Source organism: Balaenoptera musculus, chromosome 2 (assembly GCF_009873245.2).
Source record: "Balaenoptera musculus isolate JJ_BM4_2016_0621 chromosome 2, mBalMus1.pri.v3, whole genome shotgun sequence".
Taxonomy (NCBI): domain Eukaryota; kingdom Metazoa; phylum Chordata; class Mammalia; order Artiodactyla; family Balaenopteridae; genus Balaenoptera; species Balaenoptera musculus.
The window spans coordinates 1,658,612-1,679,455 of NC_045786.1; the positions used below are offsets into that span (position 1 = coordinate 1,658,612).

The 20,844-nt window shown below is 44.4% G+C and overlaps 1 protein-coding gene across 1 annotated transcript; it reads left to right on the plus strand.

Moving 5' to 3' along the window:
- The first annotated feature begins 289 nt into the window (after window positions 1-289).
- Window positions 290-10,003, plus strand: LOC118891124 (lysozyme-like protein 1). The gene is made up of 4 exons (XM_036844759.1): window positions 290-429; window positions 928-1,086; window positions 8,993-9,071; window positions 9,864-10,003. The coding sequence occupies exons 1-4, from the start codon at window positions 291-293 to the stop codon at window positions 9,931-9,933; spliced, it is 447 nt and encodes a 148-aa protein (XP_036700654.1). The 5' UTR covers window position 290; the 3' UTR covers window positions 9,934-10,003.
- Window positions 10,004-20,844: the final 10,841 nt, after the last annotated feature.

Below are 20,844 nucleotides of genomic sequence, written 5' to 3' on the forward strand. Positions count from 1 at the left end.
GGGTTAATTTCCTTGCATGCCTGGTCCCGGGAACATAGCATTTACTTGAAAGTAACCATGTAGAAAGGGTTAGAGAGCCTGCACTCACCCTTTCCCTGTACTGTGTACTCACTGCCCTTGGTTTTTCCCTGATGCTGGTTCTGAATGTTCACAAGTGACAGGAAACATCTAGGCTGGCAGATTTCGAAGTTCTCATTGGCGATAGACTTAGTGTCAGGAATCAGGACAAAGCAGGGCTGACTGATGCGGTCTCTCATTTTTGACAGGTTCCGCCTTCAACAGGCCTGGGGATGAAGACTGCTGGTACCTTGGCCCTGATGGGCTGCCTGATCGCAGCTGTTGAACCCAAACTCTACACTCGCTGTAAACTGGCAAAAATATTTTCGAGGGCTGGCCTGGACAACTACCGGGGCTTTAGCCTTGGAAACTGTGAGATTTCTCCCTTGCTGTTCTCTTTCTTCCCTTGGACCCTCCCTTGAGATGCCAAAGGCCGCATCCACACTCACTTCTGTTTGCTCCCAGCCCGTCCATGCTCTGCCCCACCAGGGACGGCTGCTGACTGTTCACATGTCCTGAACTGCTGCTCTCGGGCTCTTCTCTCCTCCTCCCTGCCCCTCCTCTCCTCACTCCTGGAGTCCTGTACGAATGACACCAGCAAGGGGAGGGGAAAACACCACCATTCTTGCTGACAGTGTAGGGGGCAGACCTGACGTTTAGTCCAGTCCAAACTCAGCCACTGACCATGTGTACCACTCTGCCCATCCTGTACCCCTCGGGTGCACTACCAGCCCTGACCCTCCCCAAGGTTCGTCGGGAGCAGAGCATGTTCCCTTAACGTGTATAAGGGAACCGTCCCCCTAAGAGCAGGGTTGGAGAAAAAAAATGCATTTTTTTTCCCCTCACATTTCTGGCTTTTTCTCCCTCTAGGGATCTGCATGGCCTACTACGAGAGCCACTACAACACCACTGCTCAGACCGACCTGGAGGACGGAAGCACCGACTATGGCATTTTTCAGATAAACAGTTACACGTGGTGCAGACGTGCGAAGCTGCAAGAGAAAAACCACTGTCATGTGGCCTGCTCAGGTATGCTTTTGACTCTACAAATATTATCCTTAGGGATAGGCAGGAAAGCTGATCATGGAATATCCACCCACCTTCTGCTTTAACCAGAATTTGGAATCCAGATGTGCAAGTAGGTCTGCACCAGGCTAAGAAATTATTCAACAGTCCCCCAAGGTGACCCTCATGATTCTGTGGCCTACTTGTCCAAAGATGACTTCTCCCTTCTAGGGTGGTTTTTATGAAGCCCACCACAAAAACAGGGGCCTGGATAAATGACCTTACTACCCTTTCATGCATAGAAAAGTTAAATATATTCATTAAGAAGGAAAAAGCTGTTCACCACTGCTTTCCATAAGCAATTCACTCAATACATGCAGTTTATGCTTCTTTGTACAGAATGAGACAAACAAATTCGCTTCACATAGCACTTCTTAAACAGTAGAAATGACTCTAGAATTCACTTCCAAGTCTTTTACTTCAATCACTTGAGAAATATATGTGTGCACAGAACTGAGCATAGCAGGACGCATCAGACACGAATTCTGGTGTGAGGGAAGAGAATATGTGCTTATACGAAGTTCGATAAATGACTGTAAACAGGTGTGGGCTTCCAAGGAAAGAGATATTATTAATAAAGTCATGGGAAGCTTTGTAGACATAATGATATTTTACCTAAGATTTGGAAGATAGGTAAGATTTGGATATTCAAAGCTAGAGAAGTGTCATTCCAGGTAAGGAGAACAAAAAAGCAAAAAGGTGCATGAAAAATAACAAGACATGTGGTTGTAAACGTTGATGACTACCTGACCACAGAGGACCTTGGGACCCAGGCTAAGGAGCTTACACTGATTTCTGCCTGCACTAGGAAATCAGAATAGGTCAGCTGATTCAACATTGCTTCAGAAAAGTTAATATGCAAGCTGGGTGTGAGAGAGATTAAAGAAGAGATGATTTAAGTGAGAGATAAAAAGACCTGAATGATGGTCATGGCTGGTGGTATGGAGAAGAATATGCAAGGGACACTCAAGAGTAGAAGGATGGAGTGAAGTAAGTGATTGTCTTGTTTGCGCCCCCTCTAGAAGGTAAGCTCCGTGAGGGCAGGCGTTTTATCTGTTTTGATCACTGGTGTATCCTCACTGCCTAGAATGGTCCCTGGCCATTGTTGGAGCTCAAGAAATATTCATTAACTAAATGAATGGAGGGAAAAGAACAAGGGTGAAGACAAAGAGTGATAAAATTCCTTAGGAGCAAGAAATAAACTTTTATTTCTCTTGGACACATACAAGATAATCATTACATAAGTGTGAATGTATGAATGATAGAACACTATGTTAATTTACCTAATAAGTTGTCCCTACTCCTACATTACTATGGAATGCTCGCTACCTCTTGACCAACTGTTGGTCAGCCCTTAATTTAGAGCATTCTTTTGTTGAGCCAAAATCCATGTCCTTATAGCTTTATTCCATTAATGCTAGTTTTTCCTTCTGGATTTATTCAAAACAGATTTTCTCTATTTTATACACAGCAACTTATTAAATGTTTGAAAATAATTAGTAGGTATTTCTCATCTTCAATTCTTATCTCTGAGGCTCAAGCATTCAGTACCTTCACTTTGCTACAGGTTTGACTTTTAAACTCCTCCCCTTCTTGGTCACTCTCATTAGCACCCCCTATGAGCGTACCAATAGAGTCTTCTAGTTAAACATGGTGGTTGGATGTGTATATTGTTAAAAGCTGGAAAGCAAGAGGACAAATGGTGACTAATTTAGCAATTACAGAATTGCTAAATCCTGAATCTTAAACTGACCATGGGAAAGCCAAGAAGCAACCACAGGATCCCAAAAGGGCTCAGAAATCAGCAGCATCAGCTACTTCTGGAAACTGGGGTGAAGGCAGGTTGAAAACAGGAAGACCAGTTGGAAATCCAGTTAAGGAGCAGCTGATTCCCCTCCTGATTCCATTCATGTATTGACTGCTCCTCCGCAACCCTGGCAGGATACTGGGGCTCTCTCTCCTGGACAGGATAAGTAGAACGTCTCTCAGTTGAGGGACCTCGCCGACATTTGAGTGTGAGAGCTCCGTACTAAACATGGAGTTAAGTTTCTGTAGTCCCAGTCACCTTCTTCCACTCCGATCCTGGAATGTTGGCAGCCAGCCTAGGCTCTCCAGAAGAGAAGACCCTGTTCTGGGGAATCCAGCCAGATGGAAAGGAAATAACTAAAGTGGGGCCTCCCAGTGAACAAACTAGCTAGATCTCCCTACAGTGAGATGTACAGTTGAAAATCCCCACCTCTGTGTACAGAACTCCTAATCAGCTTTTTAGTGTCCCTCTCCTAAATAAGTGCAGATAACTAAGGGACATTAGACTTCATAGGAGTGTCACTGACATGAAAGGATGAGACCACCACCACCACCAACAACAACAACAAAAACCAGATAAAAGTAACTTATTGAAAGCAGAGATTATGCTGGGAAATGAAAACTTCAAAAAAAAAACCTATCATTAATATATTTGATATGTTTACATTTATAGTGAATTTCTCATAGACAGCATATAATTGGGTGTTGCTTTTATAGTCAGTCCAACAATTTCTGCTTTTCAACAGTAATGTTTAGACCAGGGAACTTTTTCTGAAAGGGACAGATAATAAACAGTTTAGGTGTTGTGAGCCTTATAGTCTCTTTTGTAACTATTCAACTCTTCACGTAGCACAAAAGCAGTCACAGACAATATGTAAATGAATGGGCATGATTGTGTTCTAATAAAACTTTATTTACAAAAACAGAGGGTGGGCCTGTGGGCCCTACATAGTTTGCTGAACTTTGATTTCGATCATTTATATTTAATGTAATTGCTGATATGATTACTTTAAAATCTACCATCTATTTGTGGGATCTATTCCATCTATTCTTGGTTTATTTTTCCTGCCTTCTTTTGGATTAATTGAATATTTTCAGTATTCTCTCTTATTTCCACCACTGGCTTATTAGCTGTACTTCTGTTTTATTTTTAGTGGTTCCTCTAGGGTTTACAATATGCATCACATTCTACCTTCAAAAAACATTATACCACTTCACATATAATAGAGTTGACCCTTGATTTTCTCATTGGGCTCCCTGTAGGTAATGTGTCCTTTTCCCTCTAGCCCCTTTTTACAATTTCCTCTTTGTCACCAATTTTCAGCAATTTGATCACAAATGTCTGTTTTTTGTGTGTGTTTATCTTGCTTGATATTCACTAACATTTTGGATCCCCGAGTGGATAATTTTTTAATCTTTCTCCTTCTAGGAGTCTAATAACACATGTGTTAGGATCATTTGATGTTTTCCCATAGGTCACTGAGGCTCTTCATTTTTTTTTCAGCCTTTTTCGCTTTCTGTGTTTTTTCTTTTTCAATTGTTTCCACCACCCTATGTTCAAGTTCTCTGATCTTTCTTCTGAAGTGCCTAATCTATTAAATTCACCAATTGAATGTTTCATTTAAGATAATGCATTTTTTCAGTGCTAGGTAATTATTTTATATCTTTCATTTCTCTCATTCGATTCATGTTTTCTTGTAAGTCCTTGATAGCAATAAACATATTTATAAGCACTGTTTTTATTTTTTAATATTTATTTATTTATTTGGTTGCACCGGGTCTTATTTACTTATTTATTTTTATATTTATTTTTGGCTGTGTTGGGTCTTCGTTTCTGTGCGAGGGCTTTCTCCAGTTGCGGCAAGTGGGGGCCGCTCATCATCGCGGTGCGCGGGCCTCTTCACTATCGCGGCCTCTCTTGTTGCGGAGCACAGGCTCCAGACGCACAGGCTCAGTAGTTGTGGCTCACGGGCCCAGTTGCTCCGCGGCACGTGGGATCCTCCCAGACCAGGGCCCGAACCCGCGTCCCCCGCATTAGCAGGCAGACCCTCAACCACTGCGCCACCAGGGAAGCCCTAAGCACTGTTTTAAATTTCTTGTCTGCTAATTCAATCAACTCTGTCACTTCTGGGTCTTCCCTTTGACTGATCTTTCTCCTGGTTATGGGTTACATTTCCATACCTCTTTGTACATGTGATCGCTTTTTATTGGATACTAGACAGCGTGTGTATTACATTGTTGAGTGTCTGGATCGTGTTGTCTTCCTTTAAGGATTTTTGAAGTTCATCTTGGCAAGCAGTTAGTTCTGGTCAGGGATGTTCTAGAGCAGTCATTATGGGAGGGCTAGTTCAGCCTTACTCTCAAGGTATTTCCCTTTTAGCCTCTCTTGAATATCCTAAGGTTCAGCAAAGTCTCTCTCCTCTGGCCAGTCAGAAATCATGTCTCCCAGCCCTGGCTGAGCCCTGCAATTGTTGAGGTCCCTCGCAACAGTTCTCTGACTAGTCTCATGGAGTTTTACCCTTGACATGCCCGGTTTGGACTTCAGCCAAAGACTCAGTGGCAGAGCTCAGGCGTGCTCCTTTTGGTGACTCCTTCCTCTCAGGGACCCTCTCAACAAATGCCAGCTGTCTCGGCCTCTCATCTCTGTCTCCTCCACGTAGACTGCCATCTCCCGTCTGGGTTTTACCTTCAAGGTCTGGAAAGTGGCACTGGGCAGACAGTCACAGCTGTCACAAGGTGAGCCTCGTCTGGTTTCTATCTCTCAAGGATTCTGCATTCCCTGTTGTCTAATGCCTGAAAATCATGATCACATGTTTTGTCTAGTTGTCTAGTTGTTTACAGTAGGAGAGAAAATCTGCTGCTCATGGCCGTGCTTGACTTTATGCAGTTTACTGATTGAGTATTGTCCAATGTTGTGCCAGTTAAGGAAGTCTGGGGTAAATGTATATCTGCAAGACAACCATGGATTCTCAGAAATTAAAATGTTAGATGGTTCATGGTTAGAGGTGAAGGATCACTCATATCTGCTTTCTCATCATAAAAAGCCTGGGATTTTTAGGGACAGCTTTAAAATAGAAAACAGGATGTTGGTTTTATACCCTAATCACCCTCTATGACCGGCCGCCCCCAGCCTCAGGCCAGAGAGGCTGTACTTAGGGACAATGTCATTCTGTCCCATGGATTACAGAAGTAGGGACATTCGTCATGGGAACCTAGAAACAAGCTAGCATTAGAGTGTGTGTGCAATGTGGGTGACACCTCATACGTGTACAGAATACATGCACCTCACGCCCATCTGCTGAAGCTACGCACTCTTCTTAGTCCCAGACCAAATCATACTCCTCGAATTGCTGCCGACCTTCCCAAACTATTTGGACATGATATCTGTTATATATACATATATAGAAATATAAACATATCTATGTATACACAAACTCACATACATATAATAATATAATAGCAATCTTTATTTCCCTTCAATAACTTAGTCCTCATTAAAATAAGAGATGTTTAAGAAAACCATCACTGCCCCCTGTATCTAGTCTAGCCCACTTATATTAATCTCTATTTCTCGTATCAGCCTGGTATCTGAGTTGGCCATTGTCACTTCAGAGAGGACAAGGAGATGTAAATTCTGGGTTAAGATAGTGGTATTTCCGTTGGAGGCCAGGGCTATGCTGGGGAGAGACAGACTTCGCAGTAGAACTCATCTTAACTGGAAAGAATGAGTTCTTTTTGTGTAGATTGTTGCTGTTTTCTTTTGTTGGATGGGGGAGAATAAATGATTCCACGGAACGATGCTTTGACGTTCAACGTAACCCTTTCCTTATCTGTGTTTGACTGGACAGAATTGTCTATTTGAAGTGAATCGAGCAGAAACCATTCTTGGATCGGGTGCCGGTACATACCTGCTCTCTGGGCTCATTTCTGCCCCTCTGCTGCCCCTCTGTGGCAATTTCACTGGGTTTCTCACATGTCAGCCCCGTGCCAGGTTCTTTATTCCCCAGCCCCGAGCTAGCTTAACACATTATCCTAAGGAAATTCAAAGTCACGTCCAACTTGCACTTGCAAAACATCTCAGCTGTGCAACAAAGTGGGACATTGACAAACACCTTCCACGCTCTGTACGACCTGGGCCTGCAGTATCTACTCCCCCCACCAAACCGCGCACAGCCTCTCCAGACGGGCAACCTGCCTCACCCCAAGCGCGAGCTTTGTTCTCTGTGTACTGGCCCCAGGGCTGCGCCGAGGCAGGTCTAACAGCGTACCCTCTGCTTCCTCCCCACTCTGTGTAATCTGTGTCCTTCCATCCCTGGAGACCCCAGAGAACCCACTTCTCCTAGGAAACAGGCCCCAACCACGTTCAATCACAAACCACGGTGTCTCAAGCACTCATCAAGAATGTATGCACACGAAATAAAGTGTTTCTAAGTAATCTGAACATGTGTTAGATACCAAGCCCTTAAGTTTGGATAATCTCCTAATAATTACTTGAAAAATGAATGAAGTATTTATACTTTCATTATCGACTTAGTTAGCAGACGGTGTTGCACAGGTGGAAACCTTAGCTGCAGTAGCTCTGTTGGAAGGAAGTAGCCTTAGGTTTGAAGGCAGACTCGCTTACTGGGTGTGTGGCCTCAGTTTACAGGGATGGTAATGGCTGTTACCATGGTAATCATGTAGTATGAGGGAGATAATGCATGAAGAGGCTTCATATGTGCTGGACATAGGGTACATTTTCCATAAAGGTCAACTAATAGCAATAGCTATTGTTATAAATAATTCTCTTCCCAGAAACAAGGCAAAAGACTTTTATAAGCTAATAAAGCTTTATTTGCTTTCCAGAAAAGTTGAATCCATTACACTTCCATCAGCAAGAACTCAGGAGTGCCTATCTCATATCTCATTGCACCCTTGTCAATATTGAGCGTTACCCAATTCCTGCAAAATCTTTGCTCAGTTGATAAATAGAAATGCTGTCAAATGGTTTGGGTTTTTGTGTCTTGGATTGATGGTTGTGGTGGGTGTGATTGTGGATTCCCCAGGTTCCCCTCAAAGGAAGGACATTTGGTCCCAGCTGCATCTGTGTGATTTGTGCACTGTCTACTGGCACCTGCTTGGGTGTCAAGAGCTGCATCCCCTAAGGTCCTGCCCCTGTGGGCAGCCCACATCCGGGGAGTGAGTGCAGCAGGGGTATAAAAGCTGGGCCTCCGAGGGGTCCAACCTGGGCAACTCTGATGGGCAATATTCACCACCGGCTCAAGGCCAGGGGGTGAGGTTTGAAGGGCCTAGATCACAGCTATGGTCTCCGCCTGCCCGGTCCTGCTTCTGCCCATTTCTTCTACAGGCGTGGATCCCTAATAAATACCTTGCACTCCAAACCCATCTCAGCATCTGCTTCTGGAGAAACCAACCTGCAACAGAAGTGATGTTGGACTTTTTTTTTGTTTATTTGCCTTTTTCTGTCATGTTTGTGTTGAGAAGGATTTTGAGGCCACTTCTGGTGAAGCAATATCAATGAACACATTTTCAGTTGAAAGATCTGTTACATCTGAAAGCCATAGAAAAAGTAACAAAGATTGATGTATTTGACATAAAACTTAAAAATTTCTGCATGTGAAAAACACCTTGGGTAAAAAGAAAATTATTGCACAAACCAGAAAGTTACAATAGACAAAAGTTTAATAATTATCTATAAAGAGATGTTCCATGTCAAATTAAGACAAGTAAAGAAAACACTGTACTGTCCTCTCTCACTTGTGTGTTTCTTTAGGACATAAAAAACATTTTCCTGTTGTGTTTTCCCTATACACATTTCCAAAAACCTTTCAGGGCTGGTCCATTCCTCTGAAACATCGAGGAGTCTGAAACTTTAAGATGTGGCTGATCTAGAAACAAAAACAGTTCTTTGATTTGTGAAGAAGTGTAACAGAAATAAGGACATGGCTCAGAGTTCTTCCAACCCTCCTGCTCCAAAAGCAGTGAGAAAAGTGAGGAAAATCTGATTTGGGCCTCCCCAGCTCCACCAATAAAATCTCGGCTAACCCTCTACTCTCTCTTACAGCCTTGATCACTGACGACCTCACAGATGCAATTATCTGTGCCAAGAAAATCGTTAAAGAGACAGATGGGATGAACTACTGGTAAGAGTCTTTCCTTGGGAGACAAGCTGACATGGGTGGAAGCTACAGTGTGTCCGTCCATCACCGCTGCAGGGGATGGAGACAAGTGCACCTGTGCAGAGTGGTCCAGCGATTCTCATGTGACCTAGTCTGTATCTTCCTCTATTAGTGTGTGGATGTGCAGTGAACCTGGTAGAAGGGATTAGTATGGGGAGGAGAGGTGGTAAGGAGTCAGAATAATTTGCAATTGTTTCCAACGTCAAGGCGTTCCAAACAATGAAGAGAGAGGTGCTTTCTCATGTGAATTGGAGAGCATCCGTGAAGACAATGCACCAGAGGAAAAAGCTCGAGTTTGCTCTAGATTTGGATAAGACTTTGGAAGTCTATGGCAGGGAGAGGAAAATGACCATGTCAGTTGCGTGAGAAATAGACAGGAAACCTCCCCAGGTGGTGCATGAGACATGGCTAAGCTGGCGCCCGCCGTCATCTCTGCGGCTGTGTTTCTTGTGAACATTGCTAATCAGGTCACTCACGTGGGGACCCCAAATTTCCAGAGATGTGAATGTTTAACCAAATGCCCCATCCTGATAAAAGTTGCTTACTTGTTGCCGAGGCTAATATGGATTAGGAAAAAACCAGGGAGAGGAAAGTCTTAACAAGGCAAAAGGATGGAGGCCTTGGATCTCAGAAGCAAATGACACTAAACCCTGGGCACCGCTGGTTACATGGGTGAATTGTCTATGGTTTTTGAACCTCAGAATATTTGGATTGTCATGCTTTGCTCTGTTGTTCCTGCTTCCCTCTCCTCCTTAGGCAAGGCTGGAAGAAGCATTGTGAGGGCAAAGACCTGTCTGAGTGGAAAAAGGGATGTGAGGTTTCATGAACAGGACTGACACCAAGGATGCTTCACAACAGCCCCCGAGGATTTGTAAGAACAGTCGTGTCATCGTGTCTCCCTTCCTCCTAATCGTCCTTCTAGAGCTGGAGAGGGAAAGTTAAGCTATATTTTTAAGGAAATAAATAGTTCCATTTAAATGTCTTGACTTTACCCTGACTACATTTCAATGATGTTGTAATAGCACATGGTTAAGACTGGAAAAGTCACCTACAAAATGTTCCAGCCCTGGAAGGAACAAGCTTCTCTTCTTTACGGTAATAAGTCCTGATTCCTGTGGCCCCTGAAATGGCTGCTTATTTTAAAAATACGATTCCCAGGTCAAGGAGAACGCTGGAGGAATGACCGTAGTTTGCTGACCTCTGTCCTGGAGCAGTAAGTCCTTCTCCTGGTCATCGGATGAATAGCCCTTCCTCAGCTCACCTCTGCCAGAGAGAATGTTCCTGATTCCCCCAGGCAGTTATGATGGGTATTCTAATGGGACCGAACAGATGGAGTTGCAGCTCTTAGCCCGAGGGTTCCCCATGTTATTCCAACATCCATTTAAATTAAACCTATCAAAACCCACACTTACATCCTCATGACAAAATTGTTTCCAGACTTAGACCTACAGATTTTATTAGTTTGCTCAGAAACTGGCCTGACTATCTAAAGATATTTCATTACCTGGAACAGTGGGCTGAGGGGTTCAGATTCCCAAAGATATTCCCAGGCTGCCCCCTGCTCCTTGCAGGGGTGGCTTCTCTACAGGGCAGCTCCACTCTGTTGCGTTTTGCCTTGTCCATTCTCTGTCCTGCTACGGTTAGAAGTGGTTGGGCCTGTCTTGTTGCAACTTTAGGGTCAGGTTGAACGCAATCTGACCGTGAGAATGCACCAAACTGAGGTTTGTTGGAAAAACGGTTATGCCTGCAAATAAGTTGCCCACTTAGAAGAAAGTCCCCACGAGTCAGACTGATGGTTTCGTCCTAGCACCTAAATAACCCATAAACGCTCTCTAGTGGCCAGCTGCCTCGGTTTACTGTTGGCTCATTTCACATCCACTGGCTTTACTTGGAGACATAGGCTTTAAAAGCCGAACGCTACTTTCCAAAAGAGTATAAACGTTTTATATATGCCTAAACAAACGTAATCCTGTGACAATTTAACAGGCATTACAAAGCATGGGGAAAAAAATAAAAACTTTTGAAACTTCTGATGTAAGAATCAAAAAATAATTACTTAAGATGGCTGAAGAAAATCTGAGAATTTTAGTGTCCATTATGCTGTACTAAATCAACAATCAGTGCTTGCAGAGGTCCATAAATATGTATTTTTCATTATTATTGTCTTGTCATTCATCCACCTTGCAGTCTCCGTTTTTAGCCAAACCTGCATCGTTAAAACCAGTGGTACCATGTTAATGACCTAGGTGGGCATGGATCCCGGTGCCAGCTATTCAAAGACTAGGGGAAAATTTTTTAACAAAACAAAAATCCAAATCCAAAAAGTGCTTTGAAATCCAAGGTGAAGGGAAGCTAGCTGGCTCTACAGTTTGATGGATCTTTTTGCAAAACTCATAAATGTTCTAAGCATGCAATCTTACTATTTCTCTCCCCAAGTGTTTCATTTAGTATTTCCATAAATAATAATTCAAGATTAAAAACTGCATTGTCCTGGATAATTTTCCACAATCAATGCCCTCTGAAATTCAAGAGGAAAATATTACTCCTATTCCTGAGTTATCTTTATTTATTAAAATAAGCTAAGATTTACATTCGCTTATACAGTTTCCAAGACATTTGGAAAGAGATTTTCAATTTCTCCTCACAACAACATTATCAGCTCCTTACCAGATGCACTGAGCACACAGCGGTGTAGATATTGGGGTGTAGAGCTGCTTATGTGGGTACATTCTTTCTTCGGGGACTCAGCCCTGCCTGAGTCTTGGGACTCCCCTCCACTAGGATCTGTCCCTTTGCTTCCCAGCTGGTTCCCTGTTATTACTCAGCACTGTCTGGTCCATCACTTTTTCTTGATGCACCCTGAACCCAATATATCATTTGCCCTTGGGTGTCTTTGGTCCTGGTTTTCCCAAAAAAACCAGGGAGATTGTACCATTTCCCTGTCACCTATTCAAGCCCCACCCAGACTGCATGAGGCCTCTCTGCTCCTCCAACCTCCCAACGGTCTCCTTTATGGTCTTCCCTAATGGCTCGGTGTGGACTATTTAATGAAGGTGTGAACTATACAATGAGGTCATCAAGCATTGGTGATCTCCCCTGGTACGTGAGCTCCTTGCGGCCTGGATCATGTGTTTTACTTCTATATCCTCCACAATCCTTTTTGCAGCACTAAGCACATGATATTTGAGATTTGAAAATGTTTGATATTGATTTTTGGTACTCCTGGACACATGTAAAATCATAGAAAAACTAGGAATAAGACCTTGCCTTTACAACATTTTAATTTTCAAATCAGGCTCCCATCCATTATTCCAAATGCTCCTCACAACCATCTTGGGACACAGAGTGTAACATAATCTTCATTTTATGCAGAAGCCATTGAGATATGGGAAGGGTGACTCTTTTCCCAAGGCTCACAGTGCCACAGTGAGGAAGCCAGGGGCCATGCCACCCTAGAACAATCTTCAGAACTCAGTGCAAGAACAGTGCCCTAGACCCTTTAGGGACAAGATGTCCTGAGCCTCTCATCTGTGTTCAATACATCTACTTCCTTGAGTACCCTGCTGACCTAAAACAATAAAACAGATAGTTATTTTACCAACAAAGTGGGTTTATTTGGGAACAGCAAAGAACTGCTCTTTAGAACATGCAGTCTATGGTGAACCAAAGGCAGTTCCAGAGAAGAAAAGAGAGGAACATTCTTTTATAGAGGAGAAGGGGTAGTTGGGAAAGGTTGTTATAAACAAAGAGTCCACTGGAGGAAACTCCAATGTGTGAAGTGTGGTGGCTTTTCATTGGCTGAGTTGTGACAGTCTCTCATTGGCTGGGCTGTTGCTGGGCAAAGAGAAATTCTTCCTTCCTTGTGCTGGGTGATAAAGGTAGTAACTTTCCTGCTGGAGATGTAATTGACATGGAGTGGGAGGGCACTAGAGCGCCCCCTTCCGGCCTCCCAACTCCATTTTAAATGAGGTTTCTGTTTTCACAACCCCAAATATAGCACAAACTCTAGCCAGCCCCTGAAAGATCTATGAGAAAAGAGTAGGAAATGCTCTCCCACCAAATTTAATGTCTTCAAGGTGAATTTTCAAAGTAAAGACTTCATTAGGAGGCTTAGAAAGATTTCCTGTGTCCTCCCAAAATGGAAGGAAAATGCTCTGGATTTCTAAAATGTGAAGAAATAAACATGTATCACTTTTTCCAACTAGAAGAATAATTACATTTTTTAATCAAAAAAATCTGAAACATGAAAATCATTTCTTCCAGCATAAGCCAAGTGGCCACTACAGCCCACTCTCTTTGGGTTGCTCTGCCAGGGTTTTCTGGCCTTGCGTTTCCTCAGCAGTGGCCTGAGAAGGCACTACAGACGTTACTGTCATCAAGGGCAGCAGCTAGCAGTTCTTGACAGGCTATGATGTCCTGGACGGAAATTCACACAACCAGCTTCCAAAGGAGCCGATGCCTAGGAGAGCTGGGGATCCAGGGGGAACCCCAACTGTAGCCGAGCATTTGGACCACAGTGGGCTTCCTTTAGGGCCCTCAAGGCACCTACATGGCACTGTGACTTGGATAGGTGACCCTCTCTTTCCCTCATTTTCTTTCCGTCTCATATCTGGTTAGTTCTACAGTTCAGAAGAATAGGAAAAAGAGGCACATGCAAACTGTCTAAACCACAGAGACACAAGCCCATCTGTTTAAGTTGGTCCTTCTCTAACAGCAGAGAGAGGGAACCAGAAGATCAGGTAGTAATGAACAATCTCACTGGAGAGGGGAAAGGCAAAGAACGACAAAGAATGTATTTTCTTACACTAGGCTGCAACTTGAAGCACAACAATGGGTTGTGCTTACTTGACAACACAAATGCGTGGTGTTCCCCTTTTCTTGGTTTTGGTACTTTTATTGTGTGGGTTCTGATTTTAACGATACATATTCATTGTGGAACATGTAGAAACTATTCTTCAAAACCATAAAAATATTCTCCCCATTCATTGATAAATGCTGCTAATACTTTTGGTCTTCCATTTTTTTTCCTATTTTTTATAAAGTTGGAATTATGGAGTTTTAATTTTGTAGCCCGCTCTTTTCACTTAATATACTCCAAGATTTCCCCCAATTAATATTTTCTAGGGCTTCCCTGGTGGCGCAGTGGTTGAGAGTCTGCCTGCTAATGCAGGGGACACGGGTTCGAGCCCTGGTCTGGGAGGATCCCACATGCTGCGGAGCAACTAGGCCCGTGAGCCACAATTACTGAGCCTGCGCGTCTGGAGCCTGTGCTCCGCAACAAGAGAGGCCACGATAGTGAGAGGCCCGCGCACCGCGATGAAGAGTGGCCCCCGCTTGCCACAACTAGAGAAAGCCCTAACACAGAAACGAAGACCCAACACAGCCAAAAAATAAAAATAAATAAATAAATTAAAAAAAAAAAAAAAAACTTCAAAGGAAATTTAAAAAAAAAAAAAAATATTTTCTAAAATATATGTGATCCATGAGAACAGCACCATAGTTACCGCGCCATCCCATAATTCACTTTCTCTTTCCCCTATTATTGCATATTTGGGTTAACCAGGAGTGTTTCTAGGTCTGGACTCTAGGCCAGTTTTTGCAAAGGGGTCTTTCTTTTCCCACTGCTTATTCTCCTCCAAACTTCACCAAAAGCCCTCAATCCGTAATTTTATGGGGTCCATGTTTCCACAGACTCCTTCGCTGCTTTGGGGATGACTTCAACAGAAACAAAAATGTGGTATCGGTCACATTTTCCAAACAATTAAGATCTGCCATTTGGTCCGACATTGCGAGAAGAGACTTAAAGCGGGTACTGTTGTGAAAAACCCAACCCCCATGGTTACCATGCCGTTTCACCTCCTGTAAAATGGGAATAATATTTGCCACCCACAGCTGTGGTAACGATTAGCAACAATGTCAGAAGCACTAGTGGCACAAACCAGCCTTTTAATAAAAATCGGTTACTATTATTCTATTTCTACATTATTCTTCCTCCAGTATGTTGAACAGGCGATTTCTAACGGGGACTGCCTACAGCAGGTCGAGCTACATTTGGTGTGAAATAATGGCATTTCCTGGAGGGAAAGGGGGAGATCTTGCCTGATCTGATTTTCACCGCCGGTGAAACCGAGGCCGAGTTTGTTTCACTAGGTCCGCGCGGCGCTGTTGAGATTTCCAAGCCACAGGGTAAAAAGTTAAGGTCATCTCTAGGCTTCTCCACCCGCCTGCTACCACGCTCCCACTGGCAACGTAATTCTTGGGGCGAGGAAGAAAAAATAAATCTAGAGTTGCCTTGAAAAGCATTCATGCAAAATACAGGCAGGATTCATAAGTAATCGGACTTCTGCATCAGTTTTCAAAACAGTATCCTGTTACCAGCTAGAGCAAACAGAGCCCTTTCAGCCCCGGGAACTGACAGGCGGTGCAGAGGGCAGACTGCAAAAGATTAAATATTTGTGCAAAACGCCACACACCCCTTCACAAAGGGCCGCCTTCGTCGGGAAGAAAAGGAAATGCGAATCGGGGGAAGGGGATGCAAGAACTGAGAAGAGCGCCTTATCTCTGCGGAGCAAGGGCTGCCTTGGGGGGAGGAGGTGGCCAAGTGGAGAGCGGAGAACGAGGCCGCGCTGCTGCAGCCTTTGGGCGCTGCGGGCTCCCGCCTTGGGCGCTGCGGCTGCACTTTTGACCCTGGCAGTGGAGTCAGGCCAAAGGGCTGGCGGGGGGTGGGGGACGGAAACAGGATGGGGAGAGTCCTGCAGTTGCCAGGCTGTGATGGCAGAGAGGGCGGAGAGAGGCGCCCTGGGAGAATCCCGCGGGCTCAGCAGCGCGGCCTTAACTCCTAGGGGCCGGGGGGAGGGGGGGGAGGGGGGAGGGGGGAGGGGGGGGGGAAGGGGGGAGGGGAAGGGGGGAAGGGGAGGGGGGGAGGGAGGCTGGGGCAGAGGCCCGCGGAGCACACCGTTGAAGTCGGCAAGGCGTCCAAAGCGAAAGACCAGGAAAGGGAGGTCTTCTTTGAAAATTGTTAAAAATTGCAATTTTCAACTCCGCTGACAGTCTATCAAGGCCGGCGTCTGCCTCTGAGACATTTTAGTGGCTGCCAGGAACTTGGAATTAAAAAAAAAAAAAAAAGAAGAAGGAAAGAAAAACCTCACACAATAATGCTCTGTGCAGGCAATAGGGAGATGGCTGATAAGATGAGAATCTTTCAGGAGTTGGGACTTTTCCGTGGACTTTGGAACTCCATCTGGCCCTACCAGCAGGGCTAACACAGGATGCTTTGCAGAAAAAGCAGCCCGGGGGAGGCCCTTTGGATCCAGCTCAAATGACCCACTTGAGGAGGAGGAGGAGGGGCCCCAAGGGGGAAGGACAGCGCGTGGTCCCGTGGGAGGCTTACGGCCTGGTCCTCAAAGCCGGCTGAAGCGGGGCGTCCCTGGGAGGGTTTTTTTTTTAATGCTGATGCCCAGGCCCGACTCACTTGTGTTAAATCAGGCTCCCTGAAGGTGGGTGTTTTTTTAATTCCCCGTTAATTCTGATGTGAGGTCAAGGCCATGAACCCCCAGGGAGAGACGTAAAGGGACGCTGCTGGCGGCACGCCTTCCTTGGGCTCTTGCACGCGAGTCTCTTCCCTGGGAGAAGAGCATCACGTGCCCCCCGCCTTCCCGGCTGCATCTTGGGTCCTCAGGAGGTCTTCCCCTCAGAAGGCGTAGAGGCAGCCTCTGGATCTGAGCTGAACCCCGTCGTCCAAGCAGACTGGGGAGACGGAAACTGAATTTTTGGTTATGAGCACGCTGTAGTGTATACAGAAGTAGAAACACAGTGCTGTACCCGTGAGAGTTATATGACGTTATAAACCAAGTTTACCTCTTTTAAAAAATAATTTAAAAAAAAACAAACACAGGGGGAAAAGGGATAGAAATCATGCATAACTTATGGTTACTGAAGGGGAAAGGGGGGGAGGGATAAATTAGAAGCTTGGGACTAACAGATACACACTACTATATATAAAATAGATAAACAACAAGGACCTACTGTATAGCACAGGGAACTGTGTTCAATATCTTGTAATAACCTATAATGGAAAAGACTCTGAAAAAGAATAGATATATATGTGTAACTGAATCACCGGGCTGTACACCTGAAACTAACACAACATTGTCAATCAACTATACTCCAATTAAAAAGAAAACTCCTCATCTACTGTAAGTAGCGTCCAAAACAGAGGTATTCTTTGTGCACGGCCCTGTGCTAAGTGCCACATGAAACAACTGATGTGGACCCATCTCTCCCTCTGCAAGGCTGGCTGAGATACATATAGGTCTGAGACGATGTGCCAGCCCTCCCGTCTCCTTCTGAATTCCCGTCCAGCTGCCTTCTGGACTCACACCTGGATGCCGAAGTCCGTGGTTCCCAGCCCTGACTGCCATGGGACTCACCCGGAGCTTTTAGAAAGTACTCGTGCCTGCCGCCCCCTGTCCCCCCGCCCCTGGACACTTATTTACTTCATCTGCAAAGGGCATCGGCATTTACTGAGAAACCTGTACCTCTGATGGGCAGACAGGCTGGGCCACTGCAGGAGGGGACAGAAGGGGAGAGAGCAAAGCTGGTCCCACTGCGCTCCATGTGCCCACTGGGGGCACCTACTAAGCTCATCACTCCCAGCTGCAGCATAAGTGAAATTGAGTGGGTTTATAAGCTGCTCAAAGTTTAATAATCCAAAATACAGAGTGCCTTTAGCACTGCGTAACAGGAAGAAGACCAGCTGGGGAGGCAGAGGTCTGGGGTTAGGTCCTGCTTACGCCAAACTCCCGCTCCCTGGAGCCCACCTGCTGCGTGGAGGTGACGGGCACAGCCTACCGGGCTGGGCAGACCTCAGCCCCAGACCCATCTCTGCAGCGTAGTGAGTAACTGAGGCCCTCCTAGCCTCTGTCTGAGCTTCAATCCTATAACAGTGTTACCCATGGGCTGTGATGGGCACTGAAGTGCCTCACAGGAATTCTAGCACACAGCAAGTGCCCAGTGAGTTTTCACTATTATTATTACGAGTTAGCCAGCAGACCTCCCAGAACCATTGTGAGGATGGATGCAGAAATGTGTGCACAGCCTTCAGGGAACTGCAAAGCGCCATCAGCGGGTGTTACTGTCACTGACCTGCTGGCTTTAATTAGGCTGAGGCCAAGACACAAGTTGGGTCGATTCCAGAGTTCCTGGAGCAGAATGTGGGGTTTCTTCCTCTCACTCCTCAGTACTTCCAGAAGGGTCTTTTGAGTCTAAAATGTAGAGGGTTCTAGAACAGCCCCATCCTAGTCCAGTGGTGACCACAGTCAGGTTGACCAAGCAGTCTTGTAATGGTTTATAGTTACTTTCTCACGTGAGGCTGAGTGAACACCAAGCTCTTGGGGCCTGGGCGAAGTCTGCAGACAAAGCAACCACAGTGATTGGACCGAAGTGGTCGAATTAGGGGAAGAAAAATCAGGCAAGCACTACCTCATTCTGGATATTTATTTATTTATTTATTGAAGCATAGCTGATTTTCCATGGATATTTTAAACGCTCCTACAGTAGGTCTTAGAAGAGTTTAGAGAGATCTGAAATGCTTAGGCAGCCTAGCTCAGAAACTGTGTAAATTTTCCAAACTTTCTCTTTTGCGTTTTTTACCATGAGAGCTGCCAGATGTACCCTGAAAAAGCTACTGAGTTCCCTAACTTTCTGGACATGGGTGAATAGAATAATCCAGGGCATGTAGCACCAGGATTATTTACAAAGGCATCTGTCCATTTGATCTGACATTGTTTTCAACCAGTTAGAGAAGTTTTGCTGTAGCTAACGGCATAGCATATGGTTTGTACCCACTAACTCAGGCATCCAAGGAGTAACCTGCTACATGTTTGAACAAAGAAAAGGAAAGAGGAAGGGAGAAAACCATCAACTAAATTCTCAAAATGTCCTGCCACACTGAATATGAAGTGTTTGGTGCATGGGGTCATGGCTTGCTAGCTGAACCATCAGTGTTTCATATGTAGTAGATTCATGGGGTATTGCTGAGAATAATAATAATAACAATGTTACCGAATCCAAGCGACAGGCCAATAAATCGAGAGACAAGTTGTTGGGGGAATGAATAGCAACTTTGTTCGGAAAGCCAGCAGACTGAGAAGATGGGGGACTGGTGTCCCAAAGTACCATCTAATCCGAGTTAGAATTCAGGCTTCTCTTATACTAAAAGGGGACGGGGCGTGGCTGCTTGTTGCAAACTTCCTGGTGCCGGAATCCTTTGTTCTGGCAACTGTCCAGGTAGGTCAGGTCACGATCTTCCTATAAACCTCCAACAAGACACATGTTATTCTCTGTTCTGCAACTTTTTATCTCTATAGAAGTGGAAAATGTTATACCTTTAAAGGTCAGAACCTTGAGAATGAGCTATCCTGTATATTTCAGGCTAGAGGAAACATTCTTAACTTGTAGCAAAAGCAATAGAATACCAAGATTAAAGTGAAAGAAACAGACCCAATATGGAGTCAGATTTGTTCTTCCCTATTACAATAATAACAATAATAATATTAATAATAATAATACTCAATAAATGTTCCTATATGTTGGGAACATAGCTAAAGATTTTTCATACATTAGCTACCTAAATTCCCTTAATAATTGTATGAAATTAATATTATTCCCATTTTACAAATGAGAAAGGTAAAACTGAGCCTAGTGAATTTGCCCAAGGTCATACAATGTTAGTTAATTAAAATAATTCAAGACTAGGTTTTTCTAGACTGCTCCTAACCATTACACTATACTACGTGAATACACACCCCAAACACATTTTACCCAGAAATTCAGTCTCCTATCCTCAAGAAAATGTTAACAGATTCCAAAATAGAAAGAATATAGAGTCATATTTTTCTCTCTCCTTCTCTCTGGGACCCTTCCCTTCTTTGTATCAGAGAGTAAGTAACAAAGACAACCAAAGGCCAGGCAACAGAAAGAAGGGACCAAGGAAGAAATCTGAATCGATCAAGAGCCCACTGGACAAACACCGTCAATGAAATTCACAGATTTTTCAAAACGTTTAGAAACTTTAAAATCTCCATTCAATTACAAAACAATAAATAGGTGAGCAAATTTTCTCACTGAATGAAGGACATAAATTTCTCAACTGTATTCCTGGCTCCCTCAGCAGCAACTTGACTTGGTAACTTCAAGACCCAAGCAGAGCAGGACCCTGTGGTCCTTCCCCCCATGTCCTCAGCCTGCCTTTTGTCTGTAGAAAAACTTTAGCCAAAGAATAAGTTTAATCAGAGAAGGGAGAAAATGCAGAAACAAAGGAAAGTGGTCCAAAAAAACTAAATAATAATAGTTTAGTCATAAAGCAAAGTCAAGGACCTTTAGTTCCTTCTCAGGGGCTATAGATACTAATCTGAGCCATATCCTGTGAGCTGTCTTGTAGATACTGAAACCCCACCAGGTGGAAGAAGTTAACCACATGATGACCAGACTGTAGCCATGACAGAAGCTGCCACGATTCTGAGAACTGCCCTCAAGGAAATGGGAACAAACCAACCCTGGAACTGAAGATTAACTGTACTTGAAACAATCAAGACGATGCTGGTCAGACCACCATGCGACCAATTTCAAGATGACTGTCCGAGCTGACTGTGCCGTTTCTACATTTAGCCCCATCCCTCCGTCTAAAAAAGCTCTTGCCCACTGGTTGTCCGGGGGACTGGGGGGAGGAGTCGGCCTT

Coding starts and splice junctions, on each gene's coding strand:
- LOC118891124 (XM_036844759.1), top strand. CDS start 291: ATGAAGACTGCTGGTACCTTGGCCCTGATGGGCTGCCTGATCGCAGCT. Junction 1,087..8,992: donor CTGTCATGTGGCCTGCTCAG/GTATGCTTTTGA, acceptor TCTCTCTTACAG/CCTTGATCACTGACGACCTC. Junction 9,072..9,863: donor ACAGATGGGATGAACTACTG/GTAAGAGTCTTT, acceptor TCTCCTCCTTAG/GCAAGGCTGGAAGAAGCATT.